The sequence below is a fragment of the Sapajus apella genome, unplaced genomic scaffold (genome assembly GCF_009761245.1).
Source record: "Sapajus apella isolate SASKATOON/1434 unplaced genomic scaffold, GSC_monkey_1.0 scaffold148, whole genome shotgun sequence".
Classification (NCBI taxonomy): Eukaryota; Metazoa; Chordata; class Mammalia; order Primates; family Cebidae; genus Sapajus; species Sapajus apella.
Window position 1 is genome coordinate 2,085,137 of NW_022437088.1, and position 20,446 is coordinate 2,105,582.

Genomic DNA, 20,446 nt, shown 5'->3' on the forward strand with positions numbered 1-20,446 from the left:
TAAATTTTTTTTTTTTTTGAGACGGAGTTTCGCTCTTGTTACCCAGGCTGGAGTGCAATGGCGCGATCTCGGCTCACCGCAACCTCCGCCTCCTGGGTTCAGGCAATTCTCCTGCCTCAGCCTCCTGAGTAGCTGGGACTACAGGCACGCGCCACCATGCCCAGCTAATTTTTTGTAGTTTTAGTAGAGTCGGGGTTTCACCATGTTGACCAGGATGGTCTTGATCTCTCGACCTCGTGATCCACCCGCCTCGGCCTCCCAAAGTGCTGGGATTACAGGCTTGAGCCACCGCGCCCGGCCTATATATATATATTTTTAAGATGGGGTTTCACCATGTTGGTCAGGCTGGTCTTGAACTCCCGGCCTCAGGTGATCCGCCTGCCTTGCCTCTCCTGCTTCATCCCAGCTCACCTCTGGTGGTGTCCCTGACGAGGCAATAGGAATGTGTCGTCCTCATGCTTTCTTCTTAAGCTCCCCCTCCCTGCTGCCCTGGGGTGTCAGAATCTTCTCAACCTCAGACAGGTAGGCTCCTTTCACCGGGCGGGTGCTCCACCAAGGGCTTGGGTGGCATGCTCTGCTCTCATTGAGTGTCCTTGCTTAGCTCCGTGCAGAAATACATTCAGCCGATGCCTTTTGTGATCTGTAGCCCGGGGTTGTATCAGTTTCAGTAAACATGGCTTTTCCCCCTTTCTCTGTCTTTTTCTGTTTGATTATTCCTAGTGATGTCCCAAAGGTGAAGAAAGAATACCTCTAATGTGCCATCCTTTGTTGAGAGTTCCCTAGAGTATCTTTAAAATCAGATAATGTCATTCCATCATTTGAATGCAACGACATTGGAGTTAGAAAAAACCCTAAGTTTCTTACATAGACTACAAGGCTCTGCATGATTTGACCCCTGCTCACCTCTCCAATTCCACCCTGTGCCAATCTCTCTTTCATCCACGCTCCATCCACACCGGCCTTCTTTTGCTTCCTTATACCAAACTCTTTACCATCCCTGGGTTCTGGTCTTTGTGTGGGCAACTCCTTATCCTTCAGTCTCAGATGAAAGCTCTCCTCCTTAGCAAGCCCATTTCCTGACTGTACCCAGGTGCGTGCCTGGCACCCCTATGGTTCTCCATCATCACACCTATTTGTATTCATAGCACTTACTACTACTTGTAATTGTATATTCTTCCCTTTCCTCCCCCCAGCTGATTATATAATTCCATGCTTCACCAGGGCAGGGAATATGTCTGTTTTATTCACCGATCTCTCCGCAGGGTCTATCTAGTCCAATGTCAGTACTTAATAATTGTTTGTCAAGTACATGAACAGAGAATGAATTAGAGTTTTATCCTCGAGAGCCATGTTGAAGAATTTAAACGATATGGTGGTCCGTGGAGAGACCCAAAAGGTTTTTGAGCAAGTGAGTGACAGAACAAAGAGCTATAATCACAATGGATGAAGAAGGGAGAGACTGCAGTCCAAGGAGAGGCTAGCCAGGAGGTTGCTGTCCCAGGACAGGCTGGCATGAGGCAGTAGCTACAGGGACAGAGAGAACGGGTTGGCCAGATGAGCTTCCAAGGAAAACCCAGCAGCACCTGGTGTGTGCTCAGTGGCTGCTTGGCTGTATCTGGGTTTCTGCAGAGCAAGGCAAAGACAATACCCACATTGGGGCTTGATGATGGGATGGAGTTGGGGTATGGGGAAGCAGTGAGCTCACTGGTAGAGCCTGGGGCTGGAAGGGCGGAGCTGGTGGAGTGCAGATTCAAATCCTTTTTAGGAGCTGTCTAAACCGAAGGGTGTGTTCAGGTGTGGTGGTGAGTGCCTGTAGTCCTAGCTATTGCTGGTGGGTGGAGGACTGGGGGGAGTTGGGGTGGGAGGATCTCTTGAGCCCAGGAATTTGAGACCAGCCTGCGCAACAGAGCAAGAACCATCTCTATTAAAATAAATAAATAGGCCTGGTGCGGTGGCTCACGCCTATAATCCCAGCACTTTGGGAGGCCGAGGTGGGTGGATCTCCTGAGGGTGGGAGTTCGAGGCCAGCCTGATCAACATGGAGAAACCCCATCTCTATTTATAAAAAATAATAATAATAAATAAATAAATAACCTGAGGGGTGGTGATGGTGTGAGAAAGAGGAAGAAAGAGAAAGGAGACAGAGGGAAGTAAGCAAGAGAGAAAAGCTTAGAGGACCAACGTTAGCTCCACCAGCTGGGGTAGAGGGAGGAAGAGGTCCTGGGAAAGGGGCTGCAGAAGAAACTCTGGGTGGAGGACTGGCAGAGCCACAGTGATGGAGGTGTGGTACTATGCAGCCAGGCCAATCCAGTTCAAATCCCAGCTCTGCACTTAATCCATTGTGCTTCTGTTTCCTGGACTAGTAATCACAGACATAGCCTACATTACAGAGTGGTTGGGAAGAGTAAATTAGGTAATAAATGTACATTACTCAGTGTAATGCCTACACAGTACAAGCACTCAGTAAATGATACTTTCTTCCTGCCTACCTGCCTGTCTGCCTTCTCTTTTTTTTTCCTTTCTTTTTTCTTTTTTTTTTTTTTGAGATAGGGTTTCCCTCTGTCACCCAGGCTGGAGTGCAGTGGTGCGTTCTCAGCTTACTGCAACCTCTGCTTCCTGAGCTCAAGTGATCCTCCATTTCAGCCTCCTGAGTAGCTGGAACCACAGGTGCACACTACCACACCTGGCTAATTTTTGTTTTCTTTATGGAGATGGGGTTTTGCTTTGTTGCCCAGGATGGTATTGAACTCCTGGGCTCAAGCAATCTGCCTGTGTTAGCCTCCCAGTGTTTGGATTACAGGCATGAGCCACACCACACCTGGCCTGCGCTCTCTCTCTTTCTCTCGCTTTCTTTTTTTTCTTCTCGCTTTCTCCTTCCTTCCTTCATTCTTTCCTGTCTCTCTCTCTCCGCCTCCCTCCCCCCTTCCTCTCTTTTCTTTTCTTTCTTTCGTTGACAGGGTCATTTTCTGTTGCTCAGGCTGGAGAACAGTGTGGTACAATTATGGCTCACTGCAGCCTTGACTTCCTGTGCTCAAGTGATCCTCCTGACTCAGCCTCCTGAGTAGCTGGGACTCCGGACATGAGCCACCATGCCCAGCTAATATATATAGTTTAATAATTTTTGAATTTTCTTTTTTTTTTCCCCATTTATTTATTTTATTGCATTTCAGGTTTTGGGGTACATGCGAAGAACATGCAAAATTGCTGCATAGGAACACACGTGGCAGTGCGATCTGCTGCCCTCCTCCCCATCACCCACATCCGGCACCCCCCCCCCTGCCTTCCCCCCCCACCCCCCCGCCCCCCCACCGTCCCTCCCCCACCTCCCCCCAACTGACCCCAGCGTGCAGTGCTCCCCTCCCTGTGTCCATGTGTTCTCATTGTTCAACACCTGCCTGTGAGTGAGAACATGTGGTGTTTGATCTTCTGCTCTTCTGTCAGTTTGCTGAGAATGATGGTTTCCAGGTTCATCCAAGTCCCTACAAAGGACCCAAACTCATTGTTTTTGATGGCTGCATAATATTCCATGGTGTATATGTGCCACATTTTCCCTATCCAGTCTATCGTCGATGGGCATTTGGGTTGGTTCCAGGTCTTTGCTATTGTAAACAGTGCTGCAATGAACTGAATTTTCATTATTATATATAGAGGTGGTCTCTTGCTCTGTTGCCCAGACTGGTCTGGAATTCCTGGCCTCAAGCGACCCTCCCGCTTTGACCTCCCAAAGCGCTGAGATGACACGTCGGCTCCCTGTCTCTTCTTTCCTTCTTAGGAACAGATGTTTATCTAACCAGAAGCTGGGCAGGTTCAGGTCATTCTTTATCACTTCACTGAGGGATGCTTTTGTTCTGAGAGACTAATTCTCGTGCATCTTTATGACCACAAAATAAACCCGAACATTCCAGGAATTAGCTCAATTTCTTCCCAGAAGTAAAGTTCCTTTGAGAATCCAAATGCAAAGCAGAGGCTGGTTGGAGAATGGAGAGCCCAGAGGTGGGTGGACTTAAAGGGTCGCTGAGTAAGCCTAGTTACTGGTGTGTGTCTGTCTCCCCGTAGGGAACCAGTTTCTTATTTTGAAATGGGGGGAAGCATTGAACTGGATCCAGCAAGTTGTCACCAAAGTCCATTATTTTTGAAGCTAGACCTAGATGTTTTACCAATTATAATGAGAAAAATCCGGGAGTTTCCAAACTAGGAGAAATAATGTAGCAAATTAACAGATTATCCTCAATTTTAGGGTTTTTCTTTACTATTTTTCTTAAACTAACATCTGACACTTGCAGATGGCAAAAGATGGGTTAAAAGGATAAATAAATATTGACAGAGAGACCAGGAGTGGATCACAGCCCTTGTAGTTTGGTGGGTGTGGGGTTTGGTCATAGTCTGATGTTGCTGATACATCAGATGGCCCCATCTTGGACATGACATTGGTTTTCAGTATACCTCACAGTTTATTCATTTTTTTTTCGAGACGGAGTCTTGCTCTGTCACCCAGGTTGGAGTACAACGGCGTGATCTCCGCTTACTGCAACCTCCGCCTCCTGGGTTCAAGCAATTCTCCTGCCTCAGCCTCCCGAGTAGCTGGGATTAGTGGTATGAGCCACCACGCCTGGCTAATTTTTGTATTTTTTGTAGAGTCGGGGTTTCACCATGTTGGCCAGGCTGGTCTCGAACTTGTGACCTTGTGATCCACCTGCCTCGGCCTCCCAAAGTGCTGGGATTACAGGCGTGAGCCACTGCACCCAGCGCTTCCTTCTTTTAGTAAGAGACCCTTTGACCACACTGGCTAATCACAGCACCCCATCTCCCTGGCAACAGAAATTGGCCCATGGCTGAGTACAAAGCAGGGCCAATCAGGGCTCTTCTCTGGATTAATACATAAATAATGGGTTTACAAAGCTGGAGCAGTCTGTGGCCACGGTCCTCATTATTTGGAGAGGCTCTGCTATGCTACGCTAAGGGTGACGCTCACATGCAAAAAGACACAAACACACAAGAGAAGAATGGATGAATGAATAGTGTTGAGTTCCTCATTCTGGTCCCCACGGCTGTGGTTTATTGATCCTGCGAATTATCACTGTGACCTTATGCGACGTAACTCAATACACCTCCTTTTTACTTTGGTGAGCTTGAATTAAACTTCTGTCTCTTTCAGCTGAAAGATCTTGATTGACAGAATTAGAATATGGTAGAGTCAAGATTCAAATCTAGAATCCAGAGTCTTAAGTCCTTTGCATAACCATTTCCCAGTGTTAGACATTCATCTTCAAAAACGTCTTTCTTTAAACCATTTCCTCATGAGCAACACACTATACTATTAAAAATCACCGCTCACTGTCCTGAGTCACCTTTCTTTTTCTGAAGCTTCCCTTAGTCCTTTTCTAAGATTTAGAAATCAACTTGGATTTATCAGAACACACAATGCATCTCCCAAGTTGGGTGTTTCTGGGAAGATTGTGAATCACCTGATTTATGTTGATTCCCGTTAGCACCAGTTTCAGTTTAACCAAGTGACATTGTTCCTTCTTGGCCCTCTGAGCTTGGCTTCAGACTCAAGCCTGCCTGACACCCAGGCCTATGGCCTTGCCAGGACAGCAGCAGCCTCTGGCGCTGGGAGACCATGAGAGCTGGCAGGCCAGGGTGGAAATATTCCGCGTTCTTGAGCCAGGTGTCAGGCATCAGAACTCAGGAACCACGACACACTGACATTATTATTGTTATTATTTTGTATAGCTCAGTCTATTGACCAGGGTGGTCTTGAACTCCGCCTCAAGCGATTCTCTTGCCTCAGCTTTCTAGTGATGGGGTTACAGGTATGAGCCACTATGCTCAGCCTGATACATTGACTTTGTATAAGGAGTTGTAGGTTGGGGAGGCAAGTCCCAGCGGGCCCTGAGGCCCAGTGGGAGAGGGTACAGAGTGGCTGGCTCTTTCTAACCTACCTTCATTAGGGCAGGAATGATGGTGGAGGTGGTGGGAGGTTAGGCGCACAAGGAGTGGATGTTTCCTGAGCAGATCCCCCTGGGGAACGGCCCTGGGTAACAGCGTAGATAATAACAGAGTGGCTGAGGCGGAGGGAGGCCTGGGGATTAGGGTTTCTGAGGGTGCTAATTGTTCACATCCTTCTTTCTTTTGATTTCTGAGAAAAAGGACTCAAGCCAAGCTCCAAGTCTCAGCTGTGAACCAGAGAATGTAATTTGGAGCTGAGGCTGAAAAGATCTTTCTATTCGTCTCCGTTGCTTCTTCTTTTTTTCTTTTCACATGAAAGTTTTTAGTTTATTCAGCTTCTCGTGAAAAATCCACCACGGCTGTAGATAACATCATGGCAGCACTTTTACCACTTCGGCCGTGATCCGATCTCCAGCTCACTTTTTGCCAGCGCCAACATTGGCCTCTGAGTCCCCCGACTTCCTTCTTCTGTTCCTGCGTTCCTTTCGTTGCTCTCTTGAGGTCTTTGTCTTCTCACACAGGCCACGTCTTACAAATCTATGTTTGGGTTTCTTTTTCTTTGCATAATCCAGGGAACCATCAATCATGCCAAAGCCAGCTGTCTTGCCACCACCAACATGAGTTCTGAATCCGAACACAAAGATGACATCCGCGGTGGTTTTGTACACTTTGGCTGGTTTTTCCCGAATTTCTGTCTTAGGCACTGTTGCCTTCCTGGGGTGAAGGACATCAATGACCATTTGTTTCCTCTGGAGTCGTCGTTTGGTCGTGAACTTTCTGGTGTGGATACTTACTGTGTCGTTCATGGTGGCGGCCTATCCTCAGACAGCCAGGGAGGAAAAGAGCTCCCATTGCTACTTGAGTAGACCTTTCTTTACTTCTTGATGACCCTCGCAGTGGTGGGTCATCAGTGCAGGTGGGGAGTGCAGGAGGCGGGTGCATCTTCCCGGGGCCAGACTGGCTAGGGAGAGGAAGCTGCAGTGAGAAGGCACAGAGCCGAGCCTGCTCAGAGCCTATCCCTCAGTCATACCTGTTACCCTGGGAGGGGCAGAGAGTGGTGGAGAGAGGAGTGGGTGGCTCCTCCCTGCTAAAAAACTTTTTTTTTGAGACGGAGTTTCGCTCTTGTTACCCAGGCTGGAGTGCAATGGCGCGATCTCGGCTCACCGCAACATCTGCCTCCTGGGTTCAGGCAATTCTCCTGCCTCAGCCTCCTGAGTAGCTGGGATTACAGGCACTCGCCACCATGCCCAGCTAACGTTTTGTATTTTTTGTAGAGACGGAGTTTCACCATGTTGACCAGGATGGTCTTGATCTCTTGACCTCGTGATCCACCCGCCTCGGCCTCCCAAAGTGCTGTTGAGTGAGTTTAAAGGATGATTAGGATCAACAGGTGGACACCCCGAAGAAGGGCTTTTCAAGAGAATGTGAGGTACAGGCAGGTGCTTGGAAGCACAGAAGGGCGTGGCACACACATCAGTGTAGTTGCTGTGCTGGCAAAGTCATGCCATGCAAGGCAGCCTTCTTTTGAACGTTATGGGGGTTCACTAAACGTTTGAATCTGCGGTGACATGCTCGGATTTGAATTTCAGGAAGATTCCTCTGGTGGCAGAACTGAGAAGGAGTTAGAGTGGCAGGGGGCAAGGGTGGAGGTGGGAGGGGAGTTGGGCTGTGCTTGCAGTAGTCCAGGAGCAGGATGGTGCTGAGGGAACTAAGGCAGCGTGGACAGAGCGGAGGGGTATTTACAAGGTGGAGACAGTAGGTTGACTGACCAACATCTGGAGGGCAGGGAGGGGGAAGCAGGAGGCTAGAGGACTGGGGATGGCCACATTTCTGGTTTGGGCGATTGGGTGGATGGTGTTGTTATTTGTGGTAGGGGGAAGCCAGGAGGAGGGACATCTGAGAAAGGGTTCCTTTAAGCCTATTTTATTGTACTATTATTTTTTTGAGACAGGGTCTCACTCTGTTGCCCAGGCTAGAGTGCAGTGATGTGATTGTAGCTCACTGCAATCTCCACCTCCCAGGTTCAAGCTATTCTCGTGCTTCAGCCTCCCGAGTTGCTGGGATTACAGGTGTGCACCACCACACCCAGCTAATTTTTGTGTTTTTAGTAGAGATGGGGTTTTGCCATGTTGGGCAGGCTGATCTTGAACTCTTGGCCTCAGGTGATCTGCCTGCCTCGGCCTCCCAAAATTCTGGGATTACAGGCATGAACCACCGTGCCCAGTCTCTTTTATGCTTATATTGAATCTAGACTAGGCTGGACATGCTGGCTCGAGTTGGTTTCCCAGCACTCTGGGAGGCCGAGGCAGGAGGATTGCTTGAGCTCAGGAGATCAAGACAAGTCTGGGCAACACGGCAAAACTCTGTCACCACAAAAAATGAGAAAAATAGCTGGGCACAGTGGCATGCGCTTATAGCCCCAGCTACTCAGGAGGTTGATGTGGGAGGATCACTCGAGCCCAGGAGGCTGAGGCTGTAGTGAGCTGTGATGGCGCCACTGTACTCCAGCCTTGGCGACAGAGTGACACTATGTCTTTTTTTTTTTTGAGACAGGGTCTCGCTCTGTTGCCAGGCACTAGGCTGGAGTGCAGTGGCACGATCTTGGTTGACTGCAACCTCCGCCTCCTGGGTTCAAGCAATTCTCCTGCCTCAGCCTCCCGAGTAGCTGGGACTACAGGTGCACACCACCATGCCCAGCTAATTTTTATATTTTTAGTAGAGACAGGGTTTGACCAGGTTGGCCAGGATAGTCTTGATCTCTTGACCTCGTGATCTGCCTGCCTTGGCTTCCCAAAGTGCTGAGATTACAGGTGTGAGACACCGTGCCTGGGGAGACTATGTCTTGAATAAGTAAGTAAATAAATACACAAAAATTAAAAAGAATCCAGGCCAAAGGTCATTTGAAGGCAAGAGGAAAAGATGCCAGAATCAGAGATGGGGAGAAGATGGGCTTCTTCCACCTGGTGAGGTTGAGAAATGAGACAGATAGGCGGGGTGTGGGGGTGGAGAGAGGATGGGCAGAGAGACTGAGGCTGGTCTGAATGGAAATGGAATGTAGCGCTCTCAGGGTAATCAGGGGATGATTGGAGCTTCTAGAAAACTAGCATTGTGACCACCTGTGTTCATCAGGCCTCTGCACCCCTAACTAATTGTGTGAATCTGGGGAGACTTTGAGTCTCAGTGTTCTCTGTGAAGTGGGGTCAGCTGGTTCTAACTTCCTGTGATTGTTGTGTGAATTAAATGGGGTAATATACAGAGAGCACCTGATGTACAGCAGATGCTTAGAAATTTCAGTCTGCACCCCTCCAGCAAAGGATATGCACACACCCATTGTGAGTGGCAAATCCAGAATGACCCGAACCCAGTGTGATAACGTGGGTCCTTGCATGCTGGTCATGCTGTCGGGAGACACTTATGGATCCGATTAGTAAAACAGGGGAAATAAATCATTTAATGCAGTTTGCTAAGAGAGAATACTTCAGAACTTCTTTTGTGGGGCAGGGGCATAACGAAGGGGTCCTTCTGCTGAAAACATTTATGCTCAGGTTTGTGGCACCACTCAGCCGAGCTCGACGGTCACACAGTGAGCCAGAGGCAATGCCAGGACTTAAACTAGACCTGCGGCCCCCACAGTGAGGCCATTTCTCTTTCCCCGAACAGCCTGGGGAAGGGGGTGGGTGGGCAGAACTTGGCAGTGGCCAGTCCCTCACTTCTGACACCTGATTTCCTCCTGCCCCTATCTCCTGGCTTGCATTGAATGATGGATTGGTTGAGACAGGGTCTTGCTCTGTTGTCCAGGCTGGAGTGCAGTGGCACGATCATGGCTCACTGCAGCCTCGAATCCCTAGGCTCAAATGGTCCTCCTGCCTCCTGTCTCCCAGGTAACTATATCCGCAGGCCTTTAAAATGGCTTCCAGGTATCTGGCTGTCATCTCAGACATCCACCTGGGCTTCTGGATAGGGACTGTCCCGGAAACCTCATCTATGTGAGGCAGGTATGGGTGTAGGAAGGCCCCTTGTAAATGAATCAGCACTGCCTCCTCCTGTGTGAGTCAGCAGCGACGTTCGGCAGGGCCTGGCGGTCAAGAGGCAGGGAGGACGACAGCAGGCTAGCGCTGCAGTGGCACGCCTCAATCACCAGAGGGCACGAAGCAGCCGGGCAAAACCCACGGGGCTGCTGGTGGAAAATTTCTGACAACTGGAGCCCGGAGAGGGAGTGGATGGAATGTGAGGACCCAGCTTCCTTAGGCTGGGCCTGGGCAGAGTCACTGTCTTGGATGTCCACAGGGTCTGCCTGTGTCCTAAGTTTTCTGCCTCTGTAGGCAGCTGGAGAATGTCAGAGTGGGATTGGGATCGGACTGTAGGGGCCATTCCGTACAACTCTCCTGTCCTGCTGTGGAATTGCCCAAGGGTACACAGTATGTTAGTGGCAAATGAATATGATGATCACCAATCTTGGGAATAAGGCCATTTGATGGATGCATTGGCGGCCTCAGTTCCTGAGACAGAGACATCTGATTAGGACGGGCCAACAGGAGCTGACCCTGGTGACCCTCGGCTCTGCTGCTGTCTCTCTTTTCCTCCCTGGCTTTTCCATCTGACTGCCTGTTTGTCTGCTCCTGTCTCTGTCTCTGCCCACTGGGGGGTTTGCCCGGCTCCCTCACTGGGTCCTGGGAGCCTCATTTCTGCTGTCACCCCGCAGGGATTTGTAGCTCTCTGATGCTGTTTTCCGACCAGGTGTCTCCGTTCCACTCTTGGGATCCAGAGGAGAGGTGCTTATTTTGTAGCATAGTTAGTGGTGTGATTTCAGGGGGTGAGAGGGACTCCCTGGCTCCTAAGCGCTCCTCCAGTGCCCCTGTTGCCATGCGGTTGCTGTAAACACTGGTTGGCACCTGGTGTGGGCAAGACCCTTACCTCATGCAGAAATGAGTAAGACTGATGAGCTCACCATGTGGGGGTGAGGCTGAGGGAAAGCAAGTACACAAGCAATTCAGTCAAAATCGGAATGCTCTAGGTACACACGAGAAGGGCAACAGGGCAGAGCAGGTGGAGACTGAATCCGGTTGGGCCCTGGGAAGGCTCTCTGCCGTGGGTGGCATTTTGCTGGCCTTCGAAGGGTGGGGTGGGATTTCAGCAGGAGAGAGGGCGTGGGCGTGTGTGGGCACGTTCTGCGCAGAGGGGTCAGCGCAGGCTGAGGGGCTTGGCCACACTAGCTGCATGTGCCTCTGTGTTCAAGGGACACCCAGCAGAGGGCCGAGCCTGGAGCATCTCACCGCCAGGCTTTAACAAATTTTTTAATTTAAATTTTATTTTCATTTTAAGTTTGGGATGCATGTGCAGAACATGCAGGTTTGTCACATAGGTGTACATGCGCCGTGGTGGTTTGCTGCACCCATCAACCTGTCATCTAGGTTTTAAGCCCTGCATGCATTAGGTATTTGTCCTAATGCTCTCTCTCCCCTTGCCCCCCGCCCCCAACCCCAATCCCGCCGACAGGCCCTGCGTCCATGTGTTCTCATTGTTCAACTCCCACTTATGAGTGAGAACATACCTCCAGGTTTAAGGGATAGCCGTGGGGACGCATTGCAGTTTCCGAGCAGGGAGGGTCCTGCGGAGGCCCTTAGTTCAAAGGAACAAATGGCTGTGAAAATCGATGCATGGCACTCCTTGTCCCTCACCCTCAGTGTGAAGGGTGTTTATTCCGAGTTCTACCTGAAGTAGGCTTCCCGGGAAGACAAGTAGCATGAGGGTTCAAGTGCCGAGGGGAGCAGGGGACACTGGGTGGCTGTGCCAAGGTATAGAAGAGGACACTGCGGCCCCCAAGACCTGGCTTCATGTACACTGCTCGGGCTGGTCCCCAGGTGACACAGTGACTGCCAGGAAGGGACCAGCCTCTTATCGGTCTGATCCTCCTCTGGTTCCCCCTGGCAGGCTCGTGCGGGGTCTCCATGCCAGTGCTCTCCCTGCCGGGCTGGGCTGGGGCTTCCGCCTGCTGCTCTGGGACTGCTGCTGCCCTGGCCCTGGCGGAGGAGGGTGGTGCCGCTGAGTCACTGCCTGGGCATCTGGGCGTGGAACCTCTGGGTGAGTCACCTAGGGCTGGGGTAGAGGGGCTGGGGGAGGGGAAGAAGTTGGGCCACAGAAAGGGCGGTGCCCAGATGCCCAGACTGGGGTTGGGATAGACAAAGGGTCAAGGAGGAAGAGGCCCTGGGAGGGGGCAGCCCTCCCTCGGGCTGGGCTCTGAATGGCCGCAGTGTTTGCGCTTCTCCGGTCTGGGGAGCACAAGTGTGTGGGGGTGGTGAGAAGGGCTGTGGCTGGAGCCTCTGCTCAGGCCGGGACTCTGGCTTAGGAAGCTGTCCAGCTGGTGTTTTCTGCCCTGGGTAGAGATCTTCCCCTATCCACCTCCCCAGCCCTCAGGCTGGAGAAGGGAAGGCCAAAGTTTTCTTGTTCACCATTTAACAACTCGAGACTTCCTTGCACTCCGCACAGACTGTGGCCCAGCTGTGGCTGTGTGCAGAGCAGCTCATCCTTCCAGACCCCTCCCTACGCGGAGGCAGCCTCTGTATTTCCAAGCACGCGTAGTTACTTCATGACCTCATTAAGAGGTATTCTGGTGCTGGCCATTACAAGTAACTGCACTTCGTCCGTGCCCTGAAGTCAGTCCTGTCCTCCTGATGTCCCCCAGCGGCCGTCTCTGGCCTCCGGCTTCCCGAGCGTGGCCCCAGGTTGCTTCTGTGTCACACACACAGGCACATGTATGCACACGAGCACGGGGCCATGAAGTCCCAGTGTGTGTCTGCAGCGTCTCGCTCAGGAGCCGGCTGTGACTCACAGGCATGTCACGAGAACGAGGCCTGGCACCAGTCTCCAGGCCCCAGGGAAGGGCTGCCTCCCCTCACCCCTGGCCCAGGCTGCCCACTCCCCATGACACCTCCCACTCCCCACTGTGGCCGGGGTGGGCTCAGGGGCTGCCCTTGGCCTAGCCTAGAGCCCTCTGCCAGCTGGTGGTGGAGCTGGCACCCTCTGGGAGGGAGGGCGCTGGCAGGAAGTGAGTGGGAATGGCGGGAGGCCAGGCTTTGGTGGGAGCAGGTCGAGGCAGGTTTGGTTTCCTAAAAATGCCAAGTCGGGGGCCAGCGGGGCAAACATATAAATCCTCACCCTGGGAGCCTGGGTGCCTTGCTCTCCTTCCTGGGTTTCTCTCCGCCACCTGATCTGGTGAGTACCTCTGTCCTGCTGAGGACAGGGTCCGGAGGACCGCCCTGGGTCTCTGCCTTTGTCTCCATGGTTCTTTCAATCCGGCTTCCCTGGTGGATCAACCCGGGCGTCTCTGGGCCTTCCACCTCGGAAGAAGCGTCTGTGAAGTGTTGACTGGAGGGTCTTTCTCCAGGTTCCTCTGTGAGGTCATGGTGCAGGGGTTGCTCTGAGGCCCTCCCTGGATAGCTCAGTCTAGGACCCTTCTTTGGGCATACATGTGGGTGATGTTACAGTAAGAATCCTGAGATGGTTTTGCTTGGCTTTTTGTCATTGCAAAGTCCTGGATTCTAACGGGACTAAGGAGCAAGAGGCAGGGGTCTCAAGTGTGAGACTCTGCCTGGGCATGGCCCTGAGCAGCACAGCTCTGCGCCCTGCCTCGGTGAAGGGAGGGCTGGCAGGACAGGCCCAGGGCGTGCCCTGCCTCTGGCATAGCTCCTCTGGCTTCACCCCGGAACCTGCCAAAGCCTTCCCGGCTGGTCTGAGCATTCTCACAGGCCTTGCCGCTGAGGTCTGTCCCATCCTGGTCCCAAGGCACTGAACATTTCACTTCTTTAATCCTAATTCCAACAGGTCCCTCCTGGTGGAGAGGATGTTCAGTTGCCCCTACGATACCCAGGTCCCTGTCTGTACGCAGGCAGCGCCCCATGGCTCAGGGGCCTTCAGGGTGAGGGGAGACACATTCCCAGCCCTCTGAGAGCCCCTACTTTGAGAGAGGAGACACCCCTAGGGGAGCTTCCAGTTAGATGGCAGAGAGAGGCACCTCTGGCTTCAGGAGCCCCGAGTCTGAGGAGGGAAATGACTCCTTCCGGGGTCTTCCTGCTCACAGCTGTAGCTATGGCGCCCCCCCGGCCCACACATGTGGTCTGCTCCCCAGTACCTGGGCAGATGCTGTCAAAATGGGACTCTGGTCACCCTGTCATTTTCCTTCTGGCAGACACTCAAGCAGGGAGCCCTGCCCTCGGGGGGGTGTCCCAAGTGCCATCAGAGGAGGCTTGGGGCCCTGCCATTGGTGACTCCCAGACACAAGGGAAGTGTTAGTATCTGCCCTCAGTGTGAGGTGGAGGTATGCCCCCCCCCTCAGGGAAGAACAGTCTGAGGGGGAGATGCAACCCCTGCCTTCCCCTTCAGAGAGGGGCTTTGCCAGGTGGTTTGCGGGTGTAGGGCAGAAGCAGACCCTGCAGGCTGAGCCAAGGCCCCAGGAGCCTCAGCAGGGTCCCCATCACCTGGCACCTCTGCAGCTGCAGGTCCACGATGTGCAGTCCCCTGGAGCAGGCACTGGCTGTGCTGGTCACCACCTTCCACAAGTACTCCTGCCAGGAGGGCGACAAGTTCAAGCTGAGTAAGGGGGAGATGAAGGAACTGCTGCAGAAGGAGCTGCCCAGCTTTGTGGGGGTGAGTGGCGCAGGCCCGTGGGGGAGCGCCTGGTGTGAGTGTGGGGGTGCAGGTTAAACCTCTCCTCCAGTTCTGGGTGCCTACTGATGAAAGTGCCGGGCTGGGGCCCAGCCCTTTCTCCACTTTTGCTTCATGGCCCCACTGGAGTGGGAGTGAGGCCTGAGTGGGAGTGCTTTAATTTTTTATGTATTTTTATTTATTTATTTTTGAGATGGAATTTCACTCTGTTGCCCAGGCAGGAAGTGCAATGGCGCGATCTCGGCTCACCACAACTGATTCTCCCACCTCAGCCTCCAGAGTAGCTAGGATCACAGGCATGTGCCACCACGCCTGGCTAATTTTGTATTTTTAGTAGAGACAGGGTTTTTCCATGTTGGTCAGGCTGGTCTCGAGCTCCTGACCCCAGATGATCCGCCTGCCTTGGCCTCCCAAAGTGCTGAGATTACAGGTGTGAGCCACCATGCCTGGCTGGGAGTGTTTTATTAATGGCTGTCTCCTCCAGCATTCCAGAGAACTGTGTGCTGTTAGGGCCTTCAGGGCCCATCTGTCTAATCCTGTCATTGGAGAGTTGAGAAACCAGAGCCCAGAAAGGAAAAGTGATTGTCCCAACATCACACAGCACTGGCACGTTCTCTCTCTCTCTCTCTTTCCTTTTTTTTTGTGGGGGAGGGGACAAGATCTCACTCTGTCATCCAGGCTGGATCGTAGCTCATTGTAACCTCAAACTCCTGGGCTCAAGCAATCCTCCTAAGTAGTTGGGACTACAGGCGTATGCCACCATGCCTGACCAATTTTTTAAAAAAATGTTTGTAGAGTTGGAGTCTTGCTATGTTGCTTGAACTCCTGGGCTCAAGCAGTCCTCCCATCTCGGCCTCCCGAAGTATTGGAATTACAGATGTGAGCCACCGTGCTTGGCCTTTTCCCATTTTTATATGCCACACTAAGAAAGTGTGTAGGGAGAGAAAAGCCCAGCTGAAATATATGGTCAAAATATATTTCGTGGAGAAATGCAGTCAACCCTCAATTTGTCCCCCAGCCTCCCGAGCCTGACTCTTTGGTGATCCCAAGGTTAGGTGTTGGGCTTTGAACACATGAGGCAGGTCCTTCTTTCCTTTTTTTGTTTTGTTTTTGTGGTTGGCTAAACTTTTCCTTCTTTCTTTCTTTTTTATTTTTTGAGACAGCCTTGTTCTGTCGCCAGGCGCCAGGCTGGAGTGCAGCGGCGTAATCTCAGCTCACTGCAATCTCTGCCTCCTGGGTTCGAGCAATTCTTCTGCCTCAGCCTCCCAAGTAGCTGGGACTACAGGCGCACGCCACCACGCCCAGCTAATTTTTTTTGGTATTTTTTGGTAGAGATTGGGTTTCACCATGTTGGCCAGTATTGACCTCGTGATCTGACCGCCTCGGCCTCCCAAAGTGCTGGGATTACAGGCGTGAGCCACCGCGCCTGGAGGTTAAACTTTTCTAATTATTTTGGCTAGTATTAAAAAAGTGTTTTTCAGCTGGGCACGGTGGCCCATGCCTGTAATCCCCACACTCTGGGAAGTTAAGGCAGGACGATCTCTTAAGCCCAGGAGTTCGACTAACCTGGGCAACATGGCAAGACTTCATCTCTACAAAAATAAAAATAAAAATTGGCCAGGCACGGTGGCATACTCCTGTAGTCCCAGCTACTTGGGAGGATTGATTGAGCCCAGGAATTTGAGGTTACAGTGAGCTGTGATCCAGCCTGGGTGACAGAGTGAGATCACTCTGGTTGCCAAGACCAGCTTAGGCAACATAATGAGACTTTGTCTCTACTAAAAATAAACAATTAGCTGGGCGTGGTGGCGTGAGCCTGTGGTCCCAGCTACTTGGGAGGCTGAGGTGGGAGGATTGCTTGAGCCCAGGAGGCTGAGGCTGCAGTGAGTCGTGATGGTGCCACTGCACTCCAGTCTGGGCAACAGAGCAAGACCTTGTCTTAAAAAATAAAGTGTTCTTCTCTTCTGAATCCACCTGGCTGGTGTTGGGGAGCAGCAGTCTTCAGTTTCCTCATCGACAGAATGGGGTGATGATACCTTATCTCGCTGGGATCCTGTGGGATTTGAGCTGATGTGTTCTCAGAGGAGCCCTGAGTGTCTTCCTTGTGTCCAGGAGGGGGGCACACTGGAGGTGTTCACCAATGAGCATCCGTTTCTCCTTACTCACTGGGCCCTCTTAGCAGCTCCCAGGGCCTCCTGCTCGCCATGTACCCAGCTGCCCAGTGGGGAGGAAGAGCTGGGAGCCAACTAGAGTGTGTGTGGGGTCTGGGTGTTTGGTGGAGCTGGGGTTGGGGGCTGGCTTGGTGATGAGCATATTTCCTCTCACTTTCAGGAGAAGGTGGATGAGGAGGGGCTGAAGAAGCTGATGGGCAACCTGGATGAGAACAGTGACCAGCAGGTGGACTTCCAGGAGTATGCTGTTTTTCTGGCCCTCATCACTGTCATGTGCAATGAATTCTTCCAGGGCTGCCCAGACCGACCCTGAAGCAGAACTCTTGACGCCCTGCTATGGATCTCTTGAGCCCAGGACGCTCGATGCCTTTGAGTTTTGTATTCAATAAACTTATTTTTTATCTGTTGATAATATTTTAATCACCCAGTGATGTTCCATAATCTGGCTGGCTCAGCTGGAGTGCTGAAAAATGAGGACCTCCAGGACCCCGCTCCCTTCTGGGCTCTGACTCTCCTGGAAATCTCTCCAAGGCCAGAGCTGTGCTTTAGGTCTCAATTTTGGGATTTCAAATACTAGCAAAAATTTGAAAATCAGGATAGGTTACTGACTTTTATTTTGTCAAATAAAGATATGAAAAAGGGCAAATACCTTCTACCATCACTATCATTTCATAAAAAAAGAAAATTTCAGTTCCAATAAAGGAGGAAAGGTATAATCTCAGAATAAAGGACAGATCTTAACATTCAATACTGTAAGGAATGAGTTGTACCAGGATCTGTTCTGGAGATATGAATTAGTCTAATCAACCCTGCAAAGCTTTATTTAAAGGATTCCTTGTCAGACCAAGTGTGGTGGCTCACCCTGTAATCCCAGCACTTTGGGAGGCTGAGGCAGGCAGATCCCTTGAGGCTGGGAGTTCGAGACCCGCCTGGCCAACATGGTGAAACCCCATCTCTACCAAAAAATACCAAACAATTAGCTGGGTGTGGTGGCGCATGCCTGTAGTCCTAGCTACTCAGGAGGTTGAGGCGGGAGAATCACTTGAACCTGGGAGACAGAGGTTGCAAGATCAGGCCACTGCAATCCACCTTGGGCAACAGAGCAAGACTTTTTCTCAAAATAAAAAGAAGGATTCATTGTCAGAATACAGGCCATAGGCAGTGCTGTGGTTTGAATGTGTTCCCCAGAGTTATGTGATAGAAACTTTATCTCCAAAGAAACACTATTTAACAGGTGATTAGGCCATGAGGGCTCTGCTGTAATGAAGGGGTTAATGCTGTTGTCACGGGAGTGGGTTACTTGCAGAAGGGTGAGGTTGTCCCCCACCTTTTCTCTCTCTCCCTCTCTTTGCCCTTCCACCATGAGATGATGGAGCAAGACGGCCTTCTCCAGGTGCTACTTCCTCCAGCTTAGATTTCCTGGCCTCCAGAATTGTGAGCCAATAAATATCTGTTTTTCTTTTGACTACCAGTCTGTGGTATTCTGTTGTAGAAATACAAAATGGGCCAAGACAGGCAGTACACCTGTTTTCAGAAAACAAGGGTATTGTCTACACAATACATTCTATATTGTATTTAATATTCTAGTATTGTAGCCCAGGCGTGGTGGCTCACACCTGTAATCTAAGCACTTTGGAGGCCAAGGCGGGCAGATCACCTGAGGTCGGGAGTTCAAGACCAGCCTGACCAACATGGTGAAATCTCGTCTTTAAAAAAAAAAAAATTCTAGTATTGTATATTCTATATTGTATACAGTATTGTACTGTATTGCTTTTAATATCTGCTTTTAGATTGGCTAGCTCTTCTACTGGGCTCTGCTAAAAGCCACTAGGAGCCAGCTAATGTCAACATTCTAATTTTTTCCTACTATTTCCCCTAAAACTGTAGGCTAGGTTGTCATATATTCTGTATTTTAAGGTACATCGGGTACAGTTTAACCAGGTGCTTTGCCATCTCATAGCAAGGATTGCCAACATTCCAGCTTTGCAAAAGTTAGGTCCTCATATTTTATCCTTTCTTACCTTCATTTAATCCCACATTCTAGGTTATTTTCTTGCTGGGTCCCACTTCCAGTTACCACATTCTCTATCAGTTGGGAATGTATTCAGTTGTAGGTTACAGAAAACCTGACTAACAGTGACTTAAATAAATTGGTCTCAATTTATTTGAGTGTGAATCCTTCATACAAAAAATAGTGTAAAGTAGGCAGTTCTGGTTTGGTGACTCACAGACGTTGTGCTGGTGCATCACAAATCACCCCAACATGTGGTGTCTTAAAACGTGACTTTATGGGCCAGGCACAGTGGCTCACGTCTGTAATCCAAGCACTTTGGGAGACTGAGGTAGGCGGATCACTTGAGGTCAGGGGTTTGAGACCAGCCTGGCCAACATGGTGAAACCTGTCTCTACTAAGAATACAAAAATTAACCAGGTGTGGTGGCGCACACCTGTAAACCCCGCTACTCAGGAGGCTGAGGCAGGAGAATTGCTTGAACTCAGTCAGCTGAGATGGCACCACTGCACTCCAGCCTGGGTGACAGAGAGAGAGTCCATTTCAAAAAATGAACAGAAAAACATAACAACAACACAAAAAGAAGAGCATACATTTATTATCTCTTATGGTTCTGGGGGTAGTCTGGACTTCGTTGGTGGTTCTCGTGTGGGGTCTTTCATGCAGGTGTAGATGGAAATTGGAGCTAGAATAATCTAAATGTTTGAACAAACTCAGCGTCTATGGTAGCTTGCTTAACATGCGTGGCATTGATTCTGGAGGTTAGCTGGGAGCTCAGCTGGAGTGCTTACCATGGCCTCTCCATGTGGCTTGGGCTTCTTAGATCATGGCAGCAGGGTCCTGAGAGGTCAAATCCCAAAGTGAGAATTGCATGAGGCCCACATGGAAGCTGGTAGGCTTCTTAAGGTTTATTTTAATTCTAATTAAATTTATTAGTTTTTTCTTTTCTTTTTTTTTTTTGAGATGGAGTTTCACTCTTTGCCCAGGCTGGAGTGCAGTGGCGCGATCTTGGCCCACTGCTACCTCCGCCTCCTGGGTTCAAGCCATTCTCTTGCCTCGGCCTACTGAGTAGCCAGGATGATAGGCATGCACCACCACGCCCAGCTAACTTTTATATTTTTTAAAGTAGAGACAGGGTTTCACCACGTTGCCCAGGCTGGTCTTGAATTCCTGGACTCAAGAGTCCCACCTGCCTTGGTCTCCCAAAGTGCTGGGATTGCAGGCATGAGACACTGTGCCTGGCACTTTTTTTTTTTTAGATGGAGTCTCGATGTGTTGCCCAGGCTGGAGTGCAGTGGTGCGATCTTGGCTCACTACAACCTCAAGCAATTCTCCCTCCTCAGCCTCCGAGTAGCTGGGACTATAGGTGTGCACCGCCATGCCCAGCTAATTTTTGTAGCTTTAGTAGAGACGAGGTTTCACCATGTTAGTCAGGCTGTTCTTGAACTCCTGACCTTGTGATCCGCCCGCCTTGGCCTCCCAAAGTGCTGGAATTACAGGCGTGAGCCACTGCACCTGGCTACTTCTTAAGATTTATTTCAGAAATCCTGGGACATCATTTCTGCCGCATTCTAATGATAAAAAAAAAATCATTAAGTCTGGCTCAGATTAAGGGGAGGAGAATTAGACATCTCTCAATTTTATACACTAAGAG

At 50.7% G+C, this 20,446-nt stretch overlaps 1 protein-coding gene and 1 pseudogene across 2 annotated transcripts; one reads left to right on the top strand and one right to left on the bottom strand.

The window, feature by feature from the left end:
* Nucleotides 1-6,755, bottom strand: part of LOC116541117 — a 15,739-nt pseudogene extending 8,984 nt beyond the window's left edge.
* Nucleotides 6,756-12,806: 6,051 nt separating this feature from the next.
* S100A2 (S100 calcium binding protein A2) lies at nt 12,807-17,201 on the top strand. 2 transcript variants are annotated; one of them, XM_032265111.1, is made up of 3 exons: nt 12,807-13,161; nt 14,439-14,592; nt 16,942-17,201. In XM_032265111.1, exons 2-3 carry the CDS (start codon nt 14,452-14,454, stop codon nt 17,092-17,094), a joined length of 294 nt encoding a protein of 97 aa, XP_032121002.1. In that variant the 5' UTR covers nt 12,807-13,161; nt 14,439-14,451; the 3' UTR covers nt 17,095-17,201. The 2 variants fall into 2 exon arrangements, with proteins under 2 accessions (XP_032121002.1, XP_032121003.1); XM_032265112.1 differs by having other exon boundaries at nt 13,065-13,161; nt 14,445-14,592.
* The last annotated feature ends 3,245 nt before the right edge of the window (nt 17,202-20,446 follow it).

Bases quoted from the DNA above. Each gene is read 5' to 3' on its own strand.
- S100A2 (XM_032265111.1), top strand. From the start codon at position 14,452: ATGTGCAGTCCCCTGGAGCAGGCACTGGCTGTGCTGGTCACCACCTTC. The intron at 14,593-16,941 runs GTGAGTGGCGCA...TCTCACTTTCAG, and splicing joins AGCTGCCCAGCTTTGTGGGG to GAGAAGGTGGATGAGGAGGG.